This window comes from Chanodichthys erythropterus, chromosome 10, assembly GCF_024489055.1.
Source record: "Chanodichthys erythropterus isolate Z2021 chromosome 10, ASM2448905v1, whole genome shotgun sequence".
In the NCBI taxonomy this organism is placed as follows: Eukaryota; Metazoa; Chordata; class Actinopteri; order Cypriniformes; family Xenocyprididae; genus Chanodichthys; species Chanodichthys erythropterus.
Window position 1 is genome coordinate 41,182,193 of NC_090230.1, and position 20,053 is coordinate 41,202,245.

Here is a 20,053-nt window from a genome sequence, read left to right on the forward strand (position 1 = left end):
TCAGCATTCAATTCTTTTTGTGATAGGCGGAGAGCAAAAAGTAGCTTCGTCAACAGGAAATTGCACACATATATAGGCCCATAAAGAGCAGATTTGTTCAGGGCAGAACAGAACAACGAACAACAAGTTAGTTAGCCTATTTGACCCGGTCCAAGATGATATTACTATTAGTCAGTCTTTTCCTTGGGAACATTCCTTCATTTGCATTTTCAACATCATCCAAGCTGAGTAAGTATTGTTCAGGGGATCAAAACCTATCAAAGTTCTCCTTAACCCTTCTTAGGACAACTTAAATGAACTTTTTTGATCCACTTCATATGTTGACTACTGTGTTTGTTTGTGTTTTTCCATTTTTTTTAGATTGTAGGGTACATTGTGTTGCCTTTACTAAAACAACTTTTTGGCATTTATGCTGCAGATTTTTTCAAACGACATGATAGAACAGATCAGTATAGGCTAAACATTTGGTCTAATGGTATCAAACCAACCAACTGCAAAAAAATAAAATAACTTATCTGTACATTTGTAATTATATCTATTTAATCGGTCCTTGAAGCGGTCTGAAGTGCTGTTGCGCAACAGCACTTCAGACTGCTTCAAAGTGATTCTCAATGAGTAGCGCAGATATGTCAAGCGATTGCTAATGAACTCGAGATGATGAATTATGACATTGTCTACTTTATATAATATGCATTCTTACAACCGTCTAAAACATTTTCTCTTTCTCATCTGATGGATCAGCCCCCAATATAAATAAGATAAATACTAACACTCAAAATAAGAAATAATAAGACTCAAAATAAGTAACTGTGAATTTCAGGCTTAGTCACAAAAAAAAAGCTAAGTTTTTTTTTTCTCTTCTGGGCATTGATATTTTGGTTATAAGATAAATTGTATTTAATTTGATTTCCATTAATTATAGGCTGGGATGCACCCCCACAGGAAGAAAAGACTAAACATTATTTGGCACATTATATACATTTTACTAGCATCAGTAAAATCTGTGTCCCATTCACTGAGAGCTGTCACACGTGGTTGAAATCAAAGTAGAGAATGCAGGATCTAAGTGTAGCAGAAGACTTATTAAACAAACTCCAAAACAGACTCAAGAAACAGAACAAAAACAACAAAGTATACGCAACAGAGAACTGACAAATGAACACAACAAACACAGGGCTTAAATACACAGTGAATTTAAGATCTAACAAGACTAATTAATAAGACACAGCTGAACTCCAACACTAATCAAATCAGAAACCATAGTAACAAACAAGTGGCAGGAAACTCTGAACAAAGGAGAACATGTGACTAATGAAAAAACTCTAGACATGAACAACTAAACTGAACAAAACAACTCAAAGCATGACAGTAGCAAAGAACTCTACTATTTAAATGCAGTAATTTACAATGCACAATATTGGTATGTAATTAAAATGAATTTCAATAAATAAAAAATATTGTTAAAAATCACACATTATTTGTTGTTTGTCACATGTTAGTTGACCATTTTTGTGCTGTGGGTAATAGGAGTTTCCACCCTGATACCACCGCAAGTAGGCTATATTTCAAACCTGTGGGAAGCACTGTATTCTTTTGAATGTCACGATATTAAACCTCATGAGTTTGGAAACAAACTAAGGATCTACAAAGTATACCAAAGATGCACTTACTGTTTCTCTCATCTTTACCCAGAAATAAACTGCCTTATCATAAATCTGGACTATGTTGACTGCACATGGAGTGAGCCTGAGCTCAAGAACAATTACAGTTTCAAGAGCAGGTGCGTATGTTGAACAACAGAGAAACCTGCCATTTTGGATAAAAATATCAGAACTAACAATAGGCTTTGATTTCTCTTAGGTGGCTTACACATGACGAAAATCAGGACTGTCCTGAATATCACAGGATTAATGGTGTTAATGTGGGCTGCGTGTTTCCCTACAAAAAACAACAAAGGTTTAAAACGTTGAACACATGGCTGTACAGTGACAACGGCAGTTTGGTGACAAATCAAGAACATGAACTGAAAGATTATGGTAAAAAAATGTCATTCATGTTTCTTATGACTTGACAATAACTGTATAGAAATAACTTGATGGATTGATACGTTATTCTGTGTTTCTAATCAGTGAAGCTTAACCCTCCGTTCAACCTGACTTTTGTGGAGAAAAAAGATGAACTGTGGCTGTACTGGAATGTCACGAACAACAACAACTGTATTGAGAGTGAAGTTCGCCACAGGACAGACAAAGACTGGAAGGTATAAAATTATTATTATAAAACAAACTCTGATTGGATTAGCCACATTCGAAACACGCACATTGTACTCTCGTGGCTTATTAATTTATTATGAAAAGCTTGTGCTGATATTCAGACCAACAGCACAATTTGGAATTTGATAACGCATTTTTACAACAATTAAATAAACATCAATAAATGGAATAAGCATAAATTATCATTGTTATGCATCTCACCTTATGGTCATCTGATAAACAGACAAAAACTTGACACAGTTACCAACTTCTCTCTCCACAGAACACCTTTCCAAGCACAAGAAGATCCTTCAGTTTGCCTTTTCCCTCCAAAAAACGGTACGAGTTCCAGGTCAGGTCTCGAATATCATTATCGTGCGGAGAGTCCAAGTTTTGGAGTGACTGGAGTCAGTCTGTGTACTGGGGATCTTTTAAACCCAACAACGGAACAGGTACCGATGCAGGACGAACTGATCACATCTTCTCTATATAACAAGTCTCTCAGTGCCTTATCTGACATTGGCTGTGTTTACTTGAATACAAACCAAGACGGGTATTTTAACACACCAGTGTGTGTATTTGACCATTCAAATGCAATAAGCTGCGAAAGTAAACTAAGTTCAGCACAGAAAGCCACCTGTATCGAATTCAGTTCTTTTTTGCATTTTATTGTGCTTTTAATGACTCATCATCAAGCATGTCCAGCTCTTTCTTAATTCATCCATGTTTCTTTGCTGCTCTAGACTCAAGAAACAGAACAAAACAAAGTATACGCAACAGAGAACTGACAAATGAACACAACAAACACAGGGCTTAAATACACAGTGAATTTAAGATCTAACAAGACTAATTAATAAGACACAGCTGAACTCCAACACTAATCAAATCAGAAACCATAGTAACAAACAAGTGGCAGGAAACTGAACAAAGGAGAACATGTGACTAATGAAAAACAAACTCTAGACATGAACAACTAAACTAAACAAAACAAAACACAAAGCATGACAGTAGCAAGGAGAACTCTACTATTTAGATGCAGTAATTTTGTATAATTTACAATGCACAATATTGGTATGTAATTAAAATGAATTTCAATAAATAAAAATATTGTTAAAAATCACACATTATTTGTTGTTTGTCACATGTTAGTTGACCATTTTTGTGCTGTGGGTAATAGGAGTTTCCACCCTGATACCACCGCAAGTAGGCTATATTTCAAACCTGTGGGAAGCACTGTATTCTTTTGAATTTGTCACGATATTAAACCTCATGAGTTTGGAAATAAACTAAGGATCTACAAAGTATACCAAAGATGCACTTACTGTTTCTCTCATCTTTACCCAGAAATAAACTGTCTTATCATAAATCTGGACTATGTTGACTGCACATGGAGTGAGCCTGAGCTCAAGAACAATTACAGTTTCAAGAGCAGGTGCGTATGTTGAACAACAGAGAAACCTGCCATTTTGGATAAAAATATCAGAACTAACAACAGACTTTGATTTCTCTTAGGTGGCTTACACATGACGAAATTCAGGACTGTCCTGAATATCACAGGATTAATGGTGTTAATGTGGGCTGCGTGTTTCCCTACAAAAAACAACAAAGGTTTCAAATGTTGAACACATGGCTGTACAGTGACAACGGCAGTTTGGTGACAAATCAAGAACATAATCTGAAAGATTATGGTAAAAAAAATTTCTATACAGTTATTGTCAAGTCATAAGAAACATGAATGACATAACTTGTTGATGGATTGATACGTTATTCTGTTTCTAATCAGTGAAGCTCAACCCTCCGTTCAACCTGACTTTGGTGGAGAAAAAAGATGCTGAACTGTGGCTGTACTGGAATGTCACGAACAATAACAACTGCATTGAGAGTGAAGTTCGCCACAGGACAGACAAAGACTGGAAGGTATAAAATTATTATTATAAAACAAACTCTGATTGGATGAGCCACATTCGAAACACGCACATTGTACTCTCGTGGCTTATTAATTTATTATGAAAAGCTTGTGCTGATATTCAGACCAACAGCACAATTTGGAATTTGATAACGCATTTTTACAACAATTAAATAAACATCAATAAACGGAATAAAAATAAATTATCATTGTCATGCATCTCACCTTATGGTCATCTGATAAACAGACAAAAACTTGACACAGTTACCAACTTCTCTCTCCACAGAACACCTTTCCAAGCACAAGAAGCTCCTTCAGTTTGCCTTTTCCCTCCAAAAAACGGTATGAGTTCCAGGTCAGGTCTCGAATATCATTATCGTGCGGAGAGTCCAAGTTTTGGAGTGACTGGAGTCAGTCTGTGTACTGGGGATCTTTTAAACCCAACAATGCACAGGTACCAATGCAGGACACATCTTCTCTACATAACAAGTCTCTCAGTGCCTTATCTGACATTGGCTGTGTTTACTTGAATACAAACCAAGACGGGTATTTTAACACACAAGTGTGTGTATTTGACCATTCAAACACAATAAGCTGCGAAAGTAAACTAAGTTCAGCACAGAAAGCCACCTGTATCGAATTCAGTTCTTTTCGCATTTTACTGTGCTTTTAATGACTCATCATCAAGCATGTCCAGCTTTCTTAATTCATCCATGTTTCTTTGCTGCTCTAACGTGTTTAAACAGTCCTGGGGTCCGTTCTTCGTACACCGCTAATTCAGTTAGCTGGATTTGATTGATGACGATTTGGCATGCACTGACCCCTGCACTGCACAGATATATTTACACACAGTAAGATAAACTATATGGAAAAGTCTCTATAGATTGACATCGCCATTTCAGCCAACCCTACTCCGCATCTCCCCTCACATGCTCTCACAGAAACACCTGGGCTGCATCTGAAATCGCATACTTCCCTACTATATAGTAGCGAAAACAGTATGTGACAAAAGAAGTATGTCCGATTTCACAGTAGGCCTACTCATAAAAGAGTAGGCAAAAAGTACCCAGATGACCTACTTCTTCCAGCAAGATTCTGTAGTGTGCATATATGGTGGGCACTTAACTATCCCATGAGGCCACAGGAGAGGATTTGTGAATGGCAGTGAAGCAGCGCAACTGACGCTGGGAGGTCACGTGACAATGACAACATGGCGAATGTAGAATGAGTGAATGAATGAGGCATTTATATAGCGCATTCCCAAAGCGCTTTACGATCAGGGTTCTCTCCTCATCCACCACCAGTGTGCAGAATCTACTTGGATGATGCGACGGCAGAAACATAATGTCCGGATTGCATTCCTACACACACTTATATATAGAATGTACACTTTAAGTGGTCGTGAATTGATTACTTATTCACAATAAGTACCTACTCAAAAGAGTATGTGATTTCGGATGCAGCCCTGATCTACATTGAACGCGAAAATAAGGTGTGGCCATGACATGACATGTCAGTCAATCACAATCACAGCCAATCAGAACAGTTCTCTCTGGTTTCGCTCGCTCTCACTCGCAACACATTGCACACATATCTTGTATTTTCATCTCCCATTATGCTTCACCAGACAGGATGCTTTTTATGGACTTACTTGTTTGAACGTGAGGTATTTGTCATAAAATCGTGGGGTATGGAACAGACTCTTTGGTGTAACTGGAAACCCATTTTTTTTTTTTTTCAAGAATTCACTGTAAGTTAACAAATTTTACTTTAAATTCAAATTAAAACCATTTTTATTTAAAAGTTGTCTAACACAGTATCATTCTGATACAAGCTTTTGTAGAAGAGATCTATTTTATATTGAATTCTTCTGTTATTCCAAATAATATATTATCTGGAGAGAAATTGTTTTTAAACACCAGAATCCAAGCTATTAAAGCTTGCTTGTGAAACTTGGCAAATATCACAGGTAGATCAATTTTATAATCACATCTCAACAAAAGATCTATGCCACCCACCACAAGCTTTGAAAATGTTTACCATACGCTGTCCTTTTCATTCATGAATTTATTTAACCGAATAACCTTAAATGTATTATTCAGTGTTTCAAGAGCCAACACCCACAAGTGCGTCATTGTACTTGGCCACTATTTCCTGTGTTTGGCCCAAGTGTTCAAATGGGCGTCAAGAACTTGACTACCCGATGGGACACACTTAAAGTGTAGTAATGCAAGTTTACACAGCTTTATGTACACATTTAATGTAAAATACTTTAAAATAAAGCTCTAAATGTCTGTTCAGTATCTCTATGTGACAAATGGCAAATTGTAATGCTTGTAATTAAGTGATTAAAAGCAGTTACAAACATTTTACAAAATACACATAATCATCTTTACAACAATAAAATGTGCAGCACTTTGTTTTACTACCAAATTATATGTAATATCTCATTAAATTATAATCTCATGATTTCAGGGCAGATGAATTCCTGTACAGGATGGATGATAGGATCCAAAGCGGTATTAGAGATAGTGTGGATTTAGTGCATGAAGTGCATTTTTACTGCACTAAAGCATGAAAATATAATATGTTTGCTGAGATTCAGGAAACATGCTAAGTTGAAAACAATTATGAAAAGTACAGCACTGACTCTAATGGCATCTCATTTCCCAGAGAGTCTGGCTCTCCAGAGCCACAATAATACTCATCATAATCGCCCAGATGCTGGTTCATAGTGAGAGACAATTATGATGGCAACATAGAGGTAAGCTACAGTTCTTCTTTTTTCATTTATGTACCATAACTGAATTTGTTCTTTAATTCATAGTGGCAAAGAGGGGAATGTGAGAATATTATTATTATTATTTTTTTTTTTTTTTTCACAAAGATATGTTTGTCTATGCCTATAGATCTGGAGAACGGCTTCAAACCCAATTTCACAGAGCGTGCCTGTCCTGTGCACCAGTACAAAATGGTGTCTCAGTGACAGTGAAAGCATCCTCTCCAACCCAACAGACCTGTCATCAGATTACCAATGCATGCATAGCTATTCATCAGCCTCCTTGTTTTCTGTTCAGTTACAGTAGCTACATAGTAATCATTTAAGCACTTTTAATGCCGCCCCCCATACATCATAGTGTAAGATGTGTCTGTGATAACATATATTTAGCGGAAAGAAGTCAATTCTGAATATGATTTGTGTACTGGTGGGAAAAGCCCATCATTTACCAACCCATGTATTATCTGATTATTTAGCTGAGTGCTATTTGTGATTCATGCTGTTGCCAGTTAGTAATGTAGTTGCAGTTTAAATTAAACTCGAGTTTCACTATAACTAGATAAGTCTGAGATTTTACTTTTCTTTTTCTTTTTTCATCATTAGTATTGAGCATGTTTTTGGGATGTTTAACATTTAGAATGTATGTGAATTTGCTATTTTAAGATGATCAGACTTTGTACACAAATATTATGCTTAAAGAATGTAATGCCTTTGCAATCATTGAATAAAAACATTAAAAAACAGCTAAAATACAGTTTATCTGTCACAAAACTACAAACACAATCGAAATTATATTAAAAAATATCCTGCTCTTCTAAGCCTTATAACTGGAGTGAATGGTAACCTAGATTTTGAAGCCCAAAAAAGTACATCCGTCCATTATAAAACTAATCCATAGCTTCTGGTAACAGCCGTCCGCATGTTCATGAAAGAGTTGAGTTCCGGCGGAAAGGTGACCTTTGACCTGACATATGACGTAGCTCCTCTTCTCTTGTATCGCAATCCTTCAACATTTCTCTTTATTTTTAAAATTTACTTTAATTTTTATTTTTGGGTGAACTAACCCTTTAAGTACATCAGGAAGTGAAGAGAGAAACATTCATTCTGTTAGTCTGGAGATGGAGAGATTGTATAACATCAGAAATGTGAAATAAAACTGAATCACTCACCTGTAATTGGCCAGGTTGTGTTCTTCAAGCGTATGGGTCTCAAAGCCATGTGGAGTTGTATCAAAGTAATCACTCCCAATACCACATATAAAGCATTTGGTCTGAAGAAGCAATGCAATGTGTAAAATCAGACATACAGCCAAGTACATAAATACTTAATATTGGACAGTAATGATCTCAGTACCTCCATATCTTCTTTTACTTGCTCTTGCTGGTCTCTCAGCTCACCAAAAGCATCAATGATCAGACCTGTGCAGACAAACATGCATAGGCAGTGAAGTGTTTTCAATCTAATCCAGAAAATGAAATAAATATCCAAAATGTAAGATTTTATGTGGTATATTTGCTAGGACGTTACTCAAGTTGAATAGCAAGACAAGTCTCACCTTTAATGATGGCCACAAAGAAGAAGGAGGTGATGTCAAAGACCACCCGATAGAGTTCATACTCGTCCCCTGCTGGGTCCTCAATCTCGTCTCCTTTATATCCACCTGTTTTCCATTGTGTGTGACGGAGGACAGAATTGTACACAGGGTCTTGACACCCATTGCAATGTCCAAAAGGTGACAAGCAAAGAAGAAATTGTTGTAATGTCCAAAAGTGACACCACTGTGTACTAAACAAGGTAGAGGAAAGTCTAAAAATAAAGCACACTTCAGTGCATGTGACATGAAGTTTGTTTTGCAAAAATATTAAAGAAGTCACAAAAAATAACTTGTGGACAAAACTCCAAACTTCCAGACCTGATACTTGATGTAAATAGTAGTGAGTCTGAAAAAAATGGAATTCCCTTGATTTCACAACAACTTTTAATCTATTAGCATAAGTACCTTGTAGAGTAATGCATTGGTGCATAATGTTGAAAAGCATCTCAATGTTTTTACAGTTCAGTAATTATTGGAAAATTTTCTGTTAATGCAACTTCTGAACTGGCTGCTGGTTTGAAGCCAGTATTTGTGTGGGAGGGGTGCCATGATGAGCATTAAAGGTTATCTTTTGTAGAAAATCTGCTGCAATAAAGCCACCAAATGTCTAAATCAGCAAATGAGCATTTATAAATCACTCTTTTATTTGGCACATACTGTAGAACTAATCTTGTATATATACATACTGTAATATATATATATATATATATTATATATATATATTATATGAGAGAGAGAGAGAGAGAGAGAGAGAGAGGGTGGTGGGGGACTAAAACATTGAAAATGGCACAAAAAAATGTAAATTAATAGTTATTCATTAATGAATTCTAATACGAATCATTTATTTTGCTGTACTTGATTGCTATATAATGTCTAACCAAAGGCCAGTATATATATTTACTCCTTATGTTAATCTTGCATATTTTTGGTTTTAAACGCAATAAGTGAGTTAAGTGAATCAGCATCTGCAAAATAGTATGTAACAATAGATTCAAATGAAAAACACAAATTTAACATTCAGTTCTTTTCAGGCAGTGGCTTCTTCGGAAACAGGAAATCTCACATATACGTCAGCCCACAAAGAGCAGATACGTTCAGAGCAGAACAGGGTAGAGTGAAACAGACACAAAACAAGCGAGTTATGTAAACCTGTCCAAGATGATATTACTTTTATTCAGTCTTCTCATTGGGAACATTCCTTCATTTGCATTTTCAGCATCATCCGAGCCAAGTGAGTATAATACAACTATGCTAATTTGAAAATAAAATGTAGTTTTTTTCTTTATTAATTAGATTTGACATTATGTTGCCTTTACAAAACATATAACACTAAGTATAAAAAACAGGGTTTACAAAAGTAATTTCTAAAAGGGTAGTGTACACTGCCTTTTTATTTATTTCCCTTTTTTGTGGTATGCATTTTAACACTACGGAAGTAATGTGGTTGTACAACATTTAAGATGTTAAAATATAATATGATAACATATAGCCTATAGGGCCTAAAAGTCTAGCCACAGAGATTATTTCATCAGCAGAGGTGACCATTCAGTACTACTCGGGAAACTGTGAAATTCTTCAGCAAACTGTTGCTGAGAAGTTGACAAAATGTTCAGACGCTCGCTTTCCAACATGTCTGATCTGTGGCCATGATGTGTACACGCAACATTAGCTTACAACATTTTCTGTTTAGTTTTTTATACAAATGACTAAATTAACATATTCTAAGAACTCTTATGTAAGACACTGATTTTACTTTTAATTTTAATCAGTAAGATTTAATAAAATTGTTCAATCATGATTTTGACTAAAAAATATACTTATTTCCTGTATGCATGTTTCTTCCCGGTCCTCTGAGGAGGATGAGTACCCTCTACTGACAAACAATAGGCTATGCATTACTAACTGTCATTTTTTAGAATATTGAACCTCAGGAGTTTGAAAAAAAAAAAATTAAGGATCTACAAAGTATACCAAATATGTGTTTACTATACTGTTTCTCACATCTTTATTCAGAAATAAACTGCCTTATCATAAATCTGGACTATGTTGACTGCACATGGAGTGAGCCTGAGCTCAAAAACAATTACAGTTTCAAGAGCAGGTGCGTATGTTGAACAAAATATAGAAACCTGCCATTTTGGATAAAAATATCATAACTAACAACAGACTTTGATTTCTCTTAGGTTTACACATGACGAAATTCTGGATTGTCCTGAATATCACAGGATTAATGGTGTTAATGTGGGCTGCGTGTTTCCCTACAAAAAACAACAAAGGTTTAAAACGTTGAACACATGGCTGTACAGTGACAACGGCAGTTTGGTGACAAATCAAGAACATGAACTGAAAGATTATGGTAAAAAAAATGTCATTCATGTTTCTTATGACTTGACAATAACTGTATAGAAATAACTTGTTGATGGATTGATACGTTATTCTGTGTTTCTAATCAGTGAAGCTTAACCCTCCGTTCAACCTGACTTTGGTGGAGAGAAAAGATGCTGAACTGTGGCTGTACTGGAATGTCACGAACAACAACAACTGTATTGAGAGTGAAGTTCGCCACAGGACAGACAAAGACTGGAAGGTATAAAATTATTATTACAAAACAAACTCTGATTGGATGAGCCACATTCGAAACACGCACATTGTACTCTCGTGGCTTATTAATTTATTATGAAAAGCTTGTGCTGATATTCAGACCAACAGCACAATTTGGAATTTGATAACGCATTTTTACAACAATTAAATAAACATCAATAAACGGAATAAAAATAAATTATCATTGTCACGCATCTCACCTTATGGTCATCTGATAAACAGACAAAAACTTGACACAGTTACCAACTTCTCTCTCCACAGAGCACCTCTCCAAGCACAAGAAGCTCCTTCAGTTTGCCTTTTCCCTCCAAAAAACGGTACGAGTTCCAGGTCAGGTCTCGAATATCATTATCGTGCGGAGAGTCCAAGTTTTGGAGTGACTGGAGTCAGTCTGTGTACTGGGGATCTTTTAAACCCAACAACGGCACAGGTACCGATGCAGGACGCAGAACTTATCACACCTTGAAAAAAAAATGGTATTTTTCAGGATGGATCAAGCTAATGAGCATGCGCAATCCTAAATGCGTGTCTCTTATGTCTCATTTCGGAGGCACGCATCTAGGAACAGGAGCTTCTAACGGCTGCTGCAGTGACGCGATGAGGTTGCATTTCCGCCATTTTGGGCTGAAAGCGACTTGTCGGTCCAGTAGTTTCTATGGCAATAGAGTGCCCCAGGGATGACGCGTTTTTGTAGGCAAAACCCGGAAGCGAGTTAGCATTTTAGGACTTTCGGTTCCAACGCCGTCAAGTCTATGGGTTTTTTGAATGGGTTTTTGCTAAATCGCCTGAAATAAGGTCTGTGGTTAACAAAGCCTCTAAATATTTTCACGTTTTGATCTATGACATAAAACACACCAGTTATAACCCACTTGTGATTTTTTTACTGTGTCTTAAAATTGGCAGTTGCTAACAAGTTGCTAAAAGGGACTACTTCCTTTGGCGGGAACTTTAGACGTCATCACTAAAAACGGGACATTTGGACAGCATTTCTCATGAAAAAGCGGAAAAGTATTCGTAACAGCACAGATCATAATCAGCGAGCATGTTTTTAAAGAAAGTTGTTTTTTTAAATAAAGTTTGAGGAAGCTTGGTGGTGACGACGTTGATCCGCGACCATGGTGTGCTGTAGTCCATTTATAGCCTACTGTTAGCCTTTTATATCTGACGACTTTATTTAGTATTCAAAATCTATCCACAAGTTTCCTAAGCCCCATGAGGCCTTGCGTCAAACATGGGAGCGTCTTCCGGTTCGAAGTAAACAAGCTGGACGTGACACTCATTCATTCAACAGTTGACAGTCATTCAAGTTTTAACGATCCAAACTTGCGAACGTTTGTTTTTTACTTAAAGATTTAAGATTCCGGCATCAATATTTGAACAATGTTTTACAATAAAAATTTTTTACAGTAATAGTAATGTATTAATTTATGTCAGGAGTGCACACCAATCATGCTAAATCTAACTGATATTTATATTGAAATAAAAAGAAAACACAGACCTATTCAGTTGCGCCTGCTTCCATTTATTTGCAATCACAAGAACGCAAAAAACAACTCCACTAAGGTTTTTAAATCCAAAGGCTTACATATTTGGAAATATATTGATAACATACCCTATGTTTACATCACTTTTCTGAGCATTTCTATTTATTTTCCTCTAAATTATGCGATGATTGCGATCCAAGGATGTTTGCGCGATCTCTCCGTCTATCTATCCTGATCCTTTCAGCCAGAGCAACAGAGGGAGCTCATGAGAAGACAACAGGAGTTATGAGTTATACGAGTTAACCCTCTGGAGTCTGAGGCTGATTTGGGGCCTGGAGAACTTTTGACATGCCCTGACATTTGTGCTTTTTTCAGTTGTTCATAAACATATTAATGGAAAAAGTGTCATTACACTGTATTCAGCACAAACTAGGCTACAATAATATGTGAGGAACATGTATGTACATGTTTGTGTTTTTGAAGGAATAACATTTATGCGTGGTTGTTGAAAAAACAAAAAACTTAAGTCACTGAAATAAGGCCAAAAAAAGTATAATAAATCTGTGTTCATAAGACTTTAGGGTATTGGAGGTTGTAGACTAGAGTTTTTGCTTCAAAATTATGTAAAAATTATGCTGCCTACTCCTTCATATTTAACAATATATTGATTTAGTTTTTGTAAGACACTTTTTGCCAAGAAACACAGTATGCAAGGAGGCGTGAATCACCACTGAAAATGGGCCATTCTCACCTGAGAAGACAAAAGAATTGGATAGTAATGAGCTGAAATGACTTGCATATTAATGAGGCATTTCAGTCAGGTAGGCTATGAAAAAAAAACCTTCTGTGATGTCTCAAGCTCATTATGATATATGAAACATACAGAAAAATATTATTACAATATAAAGTAATGGTTTTATATTATACTTTAAAATATAATGTATTTCTGTGATGCAAAGAGTCTGAATATAGGCTTTTAGTTTAAAAGCATGCACATTTGGAGAAATATTGGATTCTCATATGCTTATGTCAATTTTCTATACAGAGGAGTTATTTTTATTTAATATTCACTGTCATTACTATGAGCGCTGGTGTTTTCAATTCATCCTTGAAGTCGGAGGGCGCTCTGTGCATTTTAGTCCACAAATTCATCTAAAAGAAGAAGAGGCTATTCCATGAATGGAGTTTCCAATACATACAGCAGCAGGAGGGCGCTAAAGAAACAAAAACTCATCTAAACTTCATCTGTAGAAGACAAGTAAACAGGAAGTAACTGCATGTCTTCTAGAGATCGCTAACCATGACTTTTACATCCAGATAAACACTTTTCAAGACAATAAATACACGATTGAGATAATAAATGCATGTATTGACTGAATTAGCGTCTGAATAGCGCTGGCTCCGTGGGCGTGGCCGCATTAGCAGATAATGAGCTGAATCACGGATTTCTGACATGGCTCTCTTTTCATACAGATTACATAAACAAAGAAGGTTTGTTTTTCGATTTGACTTACATGATTTAAAACCTGACATCTTAACGTTTTTTTAGACATAAGTGTAATTTTTTTGTCATTAGTATTCACTAAGTTACAGTTCATTTTCTGAGAACTATCAGATTGGAGTTCGTTCAGAGGGAGAGGAGAAATCACGCATCATGTTAGTTTTCTTTATTTTACAAAAAGCACAAAATTCTGTTTTTACTCTGAGTGTACACAAATGAAAGAAGATATTCCACAGATTAAAATGGTGTATAACTCTTAATTGTATGTGCAACATTGACGGAGTATTTTGAGTCTCTTTCACACTGATAAGAAAAAAACCACGGTGGTATCGCCGGCGATACCGTCAGACCTCAGAGTGTTAACCGGAGTGTGTGAATCTGTGAAAGAGACGCATTTGTCAGGAATCAACAGGCACAGGGAAGAGACAGATAAAATATTAAACCAAATAAATACACGATTATAATCACATAGAATTGCCTTAGTTCCTCAAGCAGTCTCTGATATTTTCCATAAACGTGTGTATTTATTATTGTAATGGTTAACATAAGTAGCCTTTAGCATTGCATATATGACAGTGGAAACGCGACTGGCTCTGGCGCGCACGACACGTTAGGAGTAAAATATCACATCATACGGCTTTGGTGCATCAGTGACTGGTGAAGTACAGACAGCGGGTTGTTCATGTATTACAGGGTCAGGATGCTCTAGTCATGCAGCAGCACTTTTGTGGAAGGTCAGTAAAGTAAAGAGCAATTAAGGGCACGAAAACTGTTTATTGTATTGTGATATTATTAACTAATAATGTAGTAAACTGAGATGTTATCCCTAAGCGCCGTAACGACATCTCTCATAAAGATTTGCAACTTTACAAAGTAAACAATGATCCAAAAAACACTTAGCCTCTTCGCTAATTAACACACAAAATACCATTGGTATGCTGCTTCTGCCGCCTCACCGGAAGTTGTACCCACGTTCTCTTTTACAGTAGTGCCCCGCGGAAACAGGTAGATACATGTTGTGTTAACTTGTAAAGATTATCTTGATAGACAAAATGTGTAAGTGTCATAACCCTTTGTTAAACACAGAGCTCATTTTCTGCGATTTTCCAAAATTCTATGGGAAAAATGCATAGGCTTTCAACCGAGGGAACCCATGCACCGCTAACTTCCGGGTTGGCCTACAAAAACGCGTCATCCCTGGGGCAATATCAGCTGCTTTGTTTAAAAAAAAAAAAAAAATACATTAAAGCTGAAATCCAACCTGAATGATGACAACACAGAATAAAATACCATCACTAGTGATCATCAAACCCTTTTAACAGTTTATTTTACAGACTTTGTGTTTAGTCTTCCACTTTTTTCATAAAACCTTTGCTCTCTAGAAACCCAGTCAGTTTGGGATAAAATTCAATTATTAGCTTTATAAACACTGAATTAATACCAACATATGAATTTAAATTAAGGACATACATCAGAAAAATTAGGAATGTTGGACAATAAATATATAACAGAAAATAACAGCTTGTTTTTGCAGTGTTATATGTTAAAGCAAAAGTGTCCAAAAGTGGGAATTATGCGATAACGGACACAGCAATGCATCATGTATTTTAAGATCATAATGTGTGATCCATTAAAACGTACAATATATATATTTCAATTCAGATAGTGGAGTAATAGCTACTATTACTCCATTAGGTCTGAAATATATTGCTTGCTGCAAACATGATGATCTTAAATGTATTAATTATTAATTTACTATGAATAAACGTGTAAAGTTGCATAAAATGGAAATACTCATTAAAGTAGGCTAACTATGTTACCTCAGATGGATGAATGTTTAGATTCCACAACTGGTAAAATAAAACATAGGCTAGGCTATATAAGACAATACAACATTTACTGTAGGTGCCATAAAATTTACTGATGAATTAATTTGAAAAATGTTCTATCGCGCTTCTGATTTTTTCAGTGAAATTCGCTGATTTTGGGTGCGTAAGTTGTGAAGGATTCTATGGTCCAGTTGGCCTTTTCACCCCATAATGGTGGCCGCGTTACCGGAGCGCGATCTAGTGGCTGTTGCCCAAAAAGGATAAGAGTTTCGCCTCTTGGACTCTACCCTCTTTGCATATTCCGCCATATTGCATGTTGCACTTGTGGCGTGTCTTGTGTTATTCAGTAGTCTTTGATCTAATACAGAGCCTGTACCAATACCAACAATTGCTCATTGCACTCAACCACTTGTCTACTTAGGTTACAAGACATATTTCTTGTTGGCCTTATTGTTCAAATGAGCATGAAGAAATTGACTAACGTTACCCATTTAAAGTGTTGTAATAATGCAAAGCTTTACAGCTTTATTAATACTTTTTATTGATCAATACTTTAAAATAAAGCTCTAAATGTCTCTATGTGACAAATGACAATTTAGTAAATTGTAACACTTGTAATTAAGTGATAAAAAGCAGTTGCAAATGTTTTACAAAATACACATACATATTCATCTCTGCAACAATAAAATGTGCAGCAGTTTGTTTTACTACCAAATTATATCTAATATCTAATTAAATTAACATCTCACAGTTTCAGGGCATATGATTTCCTGAACACAATGATTAATGGGAGAAACAGCCTCAAAAGTGTTCTGAAGTGGTATTAGAGATAGTGTGAATTTAATGTGCATGAAGTGCATTTTTACCATACTAAAGCATAAAAATATCATAATACATTTGCAGAGATTTAGGAAACATGCTAAGTTGAAAACAATTATGAAAGCTACAGTATGGCGTCTCTTTTCCCAGTGAATGTGACTTTCATGTCTGTGCCGTCAGTGGTGCTGTATGCAGTGGGAGCCACAGTAATACTCCTCATACTCGCCTGCCTGCTGGTTCAGAGTGAGAGGTTTGAACCCATTTTTGTCCATTAACCACTATACATTTACTTCAAAGATTTTAATTTAAAAAACTTCCACAAAAGTTCATAAGTGTTTTATTTACTCTAATCTAATGTTTAATGTTCCTTAGGTTAAGAATAATTTTAATTCCAGTGGTACCAAATGCAGGACAAAATGTAAGCAAATACCTTGCATCCCTTTTTGACAATGATGGCAATATAGAGGTGAGATACCGTTCTTCTTTTTTCATTCATGTACTAATTTGTTCTTTAATTCATAGTGGCAAAGAGGGGAATGTGAGAATATATCTTTTTTTTTTTTTTACTCAGAAATGGCTATCTATGCCAAAAGATCTGGAGAACGGCTTCAAACCCAATTTCACAGAGCGTGCCTGTCCTGTGCGCGAGTACAAAATGGTGTCTCAGTCCAGCAGTGACAGTGAAAGCATCCTCTCCAACCCAACAGACCTGTCATCAGATTACCAATGCATGCATAGCTATTCATCAGCCTCCACCATAGCTGGACCTGCTGAAGCTCTACCAACCCAGGATTCATTTCCAGTGGATAATCCAGTCTAGGTGTCCGACTTAAAGGATAAGTCCACTTTCAAATAAAATTGAACACAAATCATCGCCTTGCACGTGCTTCCGCTTTCCGTATTCTTCAAAAAGCTTACGCTGTATGTCCTACGTCTTCCCTAGTGGAAGCATGTGCAAGGTGATAATGTGTGTTTATAAAGCATATACAGTTATATTTTTTTCCGAAAATGACTGATTGTTTCGCTAGATAAGACCCTTATTCCTCGTCAGGTATCGTTTAAAGCCCTTGAAGCTGCACTGAAACTGTAGTTTTGACCATTTGGAGGCCATTTAAGTCGACTATAAGGAGAAAAATCCTGGAAAGAAAGAAAGACATGAACATCTTGGATAACAGGAAAATTTTATTTGAAAGTGGACTAATCCTTTAATCTGACTGAGGTAATTCAATTGGAGAGTTTAGGCTTGATTGATGAAAAGTAAAACATTTACAGCTTAAAAACAGGTTTTTCATATTATATAATGATGAATCTCAGTCAAAACCAGTATTGGCATTTTGCACACATTTTGTTTTTAAAAAGCCACTCAGAGTAAAGTTACATATCCAAACAAGGATTTTTTGGACATTTTTTTTTTATTATGTTTTTTGTTTAAGCAGGATAGTGCTTATAATTGAAATTTCATTCTTTTCTTCTTTTTTTTTTATAAAGATGGCATTTGTTTTCTGTTCAGTTGCAGTAGCTGCTCTATAGTATTCATATAAGCACTTTTAATGTCTTTTTTCCTCCCTAGATTGTGTTCATGTTCAGTTTAATTTGTGTGGAGTTATTTTCTGGCCATGTTACGTTTACTGTTTTACATTGTAATGTACGTGAGATTTCTGTAGTTTTGTTTTCTCTCAGTTTTGTTGAAACAATGAGATAACAGGATATATTTAGCAAAAAGAAGTCAGTTCTAGAAAATGATTTGTGTATTTGTGGGAAAAGCCCACCACCTACCAACCCATGTGTTATCTGATTATTTAGAGTGCTAAATAGTTATTTGTGATTCATGCTGCTAATTAGCAATGTAGTTGCAGTTTCATTTCAACTAGACAAGTCTCTCTCTCTCGCTCTCTCTATATATATATATATATATTGTTATTATATCTCTTAGGAAATGGTCTTAAAGGCTTTTGAAATCTTATACAATGATGGCAGCACTGAAATGTATGTCAATGTGTGCTGTGTTTGTTTTCATCAAGACTTTATTTTTGTATTTGTAGCGTGTGTTCAGCTGTAGTATTGAACAATATGTTTTTGGGATGTTTAACATATACAATGTGTGAATTTGCAATTTTAAGACTTAAGATGAGTAATTGTTTGTACACAAATATTATGCTTAAAGAATGTAATGCTTTTGCAATCACTGAATAAAAACATTCAAAAACAGCTAAACTACAGTTTATCGCAATGTCTTTCATGATTATTTACACATTTGGATTAAATTATTTTATTTATTTAATTTTTCACAGTCAATTCTGATGTTCCAGGTGATCATGAAGTGGGATGCAGTGGATGCTTATAAACTGCACGAACATCAAATACAATAAAATTGTCATATTTATGAAACAAAGGGTACTTTTCAGGTACTTGGTTATAACTTACTGTGACACACACTAAAGAATCATTAGAATAGGTCCAAGCAACATGACATTTTAAATGAGCAGATACTTAAAAACTACCCAAAAACTTACTATGTATAAATAGCATGCGTTTTGAGTGGATAACAGTTCAGATGATATGGTCTAGAACATCATTTCTAAGTATAAATGTACATAAAACATGGGGTTGTCATATAACATCATAACAGTTTTGTTAGTTTAAAAACTAGGTACAAAACAGAATTGCATTTATCCAAGCTGGTCTTCATATTGTTTTCTGAAGCAGTCTCCAGCAGGGAAGAAATCCCAGCATCTCTCCTGGTACATCTTCCACACATATGATTCCTGTCAAATACATATGCATATCCTATATGTTTAAATCACTTTTCATTATTGTAATTATGATGAGGTATGAACACTGTGACATGTCTCACCTGCCCAGTGTGCTCCGTTTCATCCTTGTTGATTAAATACATCAGGAAGAACCTAGTGAAGAGAGAAACATTAATTCTGTTAGTCTGGAGATGGAGAGATTGTATAACATCAGAAAGGTGCAATAAAACTGAATCGCTCACATGTAATTGGCCAGGTTGTGTTCTTCAAGCGTATGGGTCTCAAAGCCATGTGGAGTTGTATCAAAGTAATCACTCCCAATACCACATATAAAGCATTTGGTCTGAAGAAGCAATGCAATGTGTAAAATCAGACATACAGCCAAGTACATAAATACTTAATATTGGACAGTAATGATCTCAGTACCTCCATATCTTCTTTTACTTGCTCTTGCTGGTCTCTCAGCTCACCAAAAGCATCAATGATCAGACCTGTGCAGACAAACATGCATAGGCAGTGAAGTGTTTTCAATCTA

General features: G+C 35.8%; 2 protein-coding genes and 1 long non-coding RNA gene across 10 annotated transcripts in view; 2 read left to right on the forward strand and 1 right to left on the reverse strand.

The window, feature by feature from the left end:
* The first annotated feature begins 91 nt into the window (after positions 1-91).
* On the forward strand, positions 92-18,974 carry LOC137028349 (uncharacterized). The gene is made up of 17 exons (XM_067397109.1): positions 92-228; positions 1,693-1,780; positions 1,861-2,036; positions 2,130-2,260; positions 2,536-2,704; positions 3,597-3,684; positions 3,765-3,940; positions 4,036-4,169; positions 4,445-4,612; positions 9,645-9,762; positions 10,545-10,632; positions 10,715-10,887; positions 10,985-11,118; positions 11,394-11,562; positions 16,916-17,015; positions 17,138-17,231; positions 17,337-18,974. The coding sequence occupies exons 1-17, from the start codon at positions 156-158 to the stop codon at positions 17,583-17,585; spliced, it is 2,328 nt and encodes a 775-aa protein (XP_067253210.1). The 5' UTR covers positions 92-155; the 3' UTR covers positions 17,586-18,974.
* Positions 4,627-7,675, forward strand: LOC137028682 (uncharacterized). The gene is made up of 3 exons (XR_010896188.1): positions 4,627-5,908; positions 6,832-6,922; positions 7,068-7,675. It is a non-coding gene; the product is annotated as an uncharacterized lncRNA (long non-coding RNA).
* Positions 18,975-18,976: 2 nt separating the features above from the next.
* Positions 18,977-20,053, reverse strand: part of ryr1a (ryanodine receptor 1a (skeletal)) — a 61,031-nt gene continuing 59,954 nt past the window's right edge. For 7 of the 8 annotated variants that reach the window (XM_067397769.1, XM_067397765.1, XM_067397770.1 and 4 more), the window contains 4 exons: positions 19,945-20,009; positions 19,761-19,861; positions 19,620-19,671; positions 18,977-19,530 (listed from right to left, as the gene is read on the reverse strand). In XM_067397769.1, coding sequence (XP_067253870.1) covers positions 19,435-19,530; positions 19,620-19,671; positions 19,761-19,861; positions 19,945-20,009 — 314 coding nt within the window. In that variant the 3' untranslated portion in view covers positions 18,977-19,434. The remainder of the gene's footprint in view (positions 19,531-19,619; positions 19,672-19,760; positions 19,862-19,944; positions 20,010-20,053) is intronic. The other variant, XM_067397772.1, reaches the window with a different exon arrangement.

Bases quoted from the DNA above. Each gene is read 5' to 3' on its own strand.
- LOC137028349 (XM_067397109.1), top strand. From the start codon at position 156: ATGATATTACTATTAGTCAGTCTTTTCCTTGGGAACATTCCTTCATTT. The intron at 1,781-1,860 runs GTGCGTATGTTG...GATTTCTCTTAG, and splicing joins AATTACAGTTTCAAGAGCAG to GTGGCTTACACATGACGAAA. The intron at 3,685-3,764 runs GTGCGTATGTTG...GATTTCTCTTAG, and splicing joins AATTACAGTTTCAAGAGCAG to GTGGCTTACACATGACGAAA.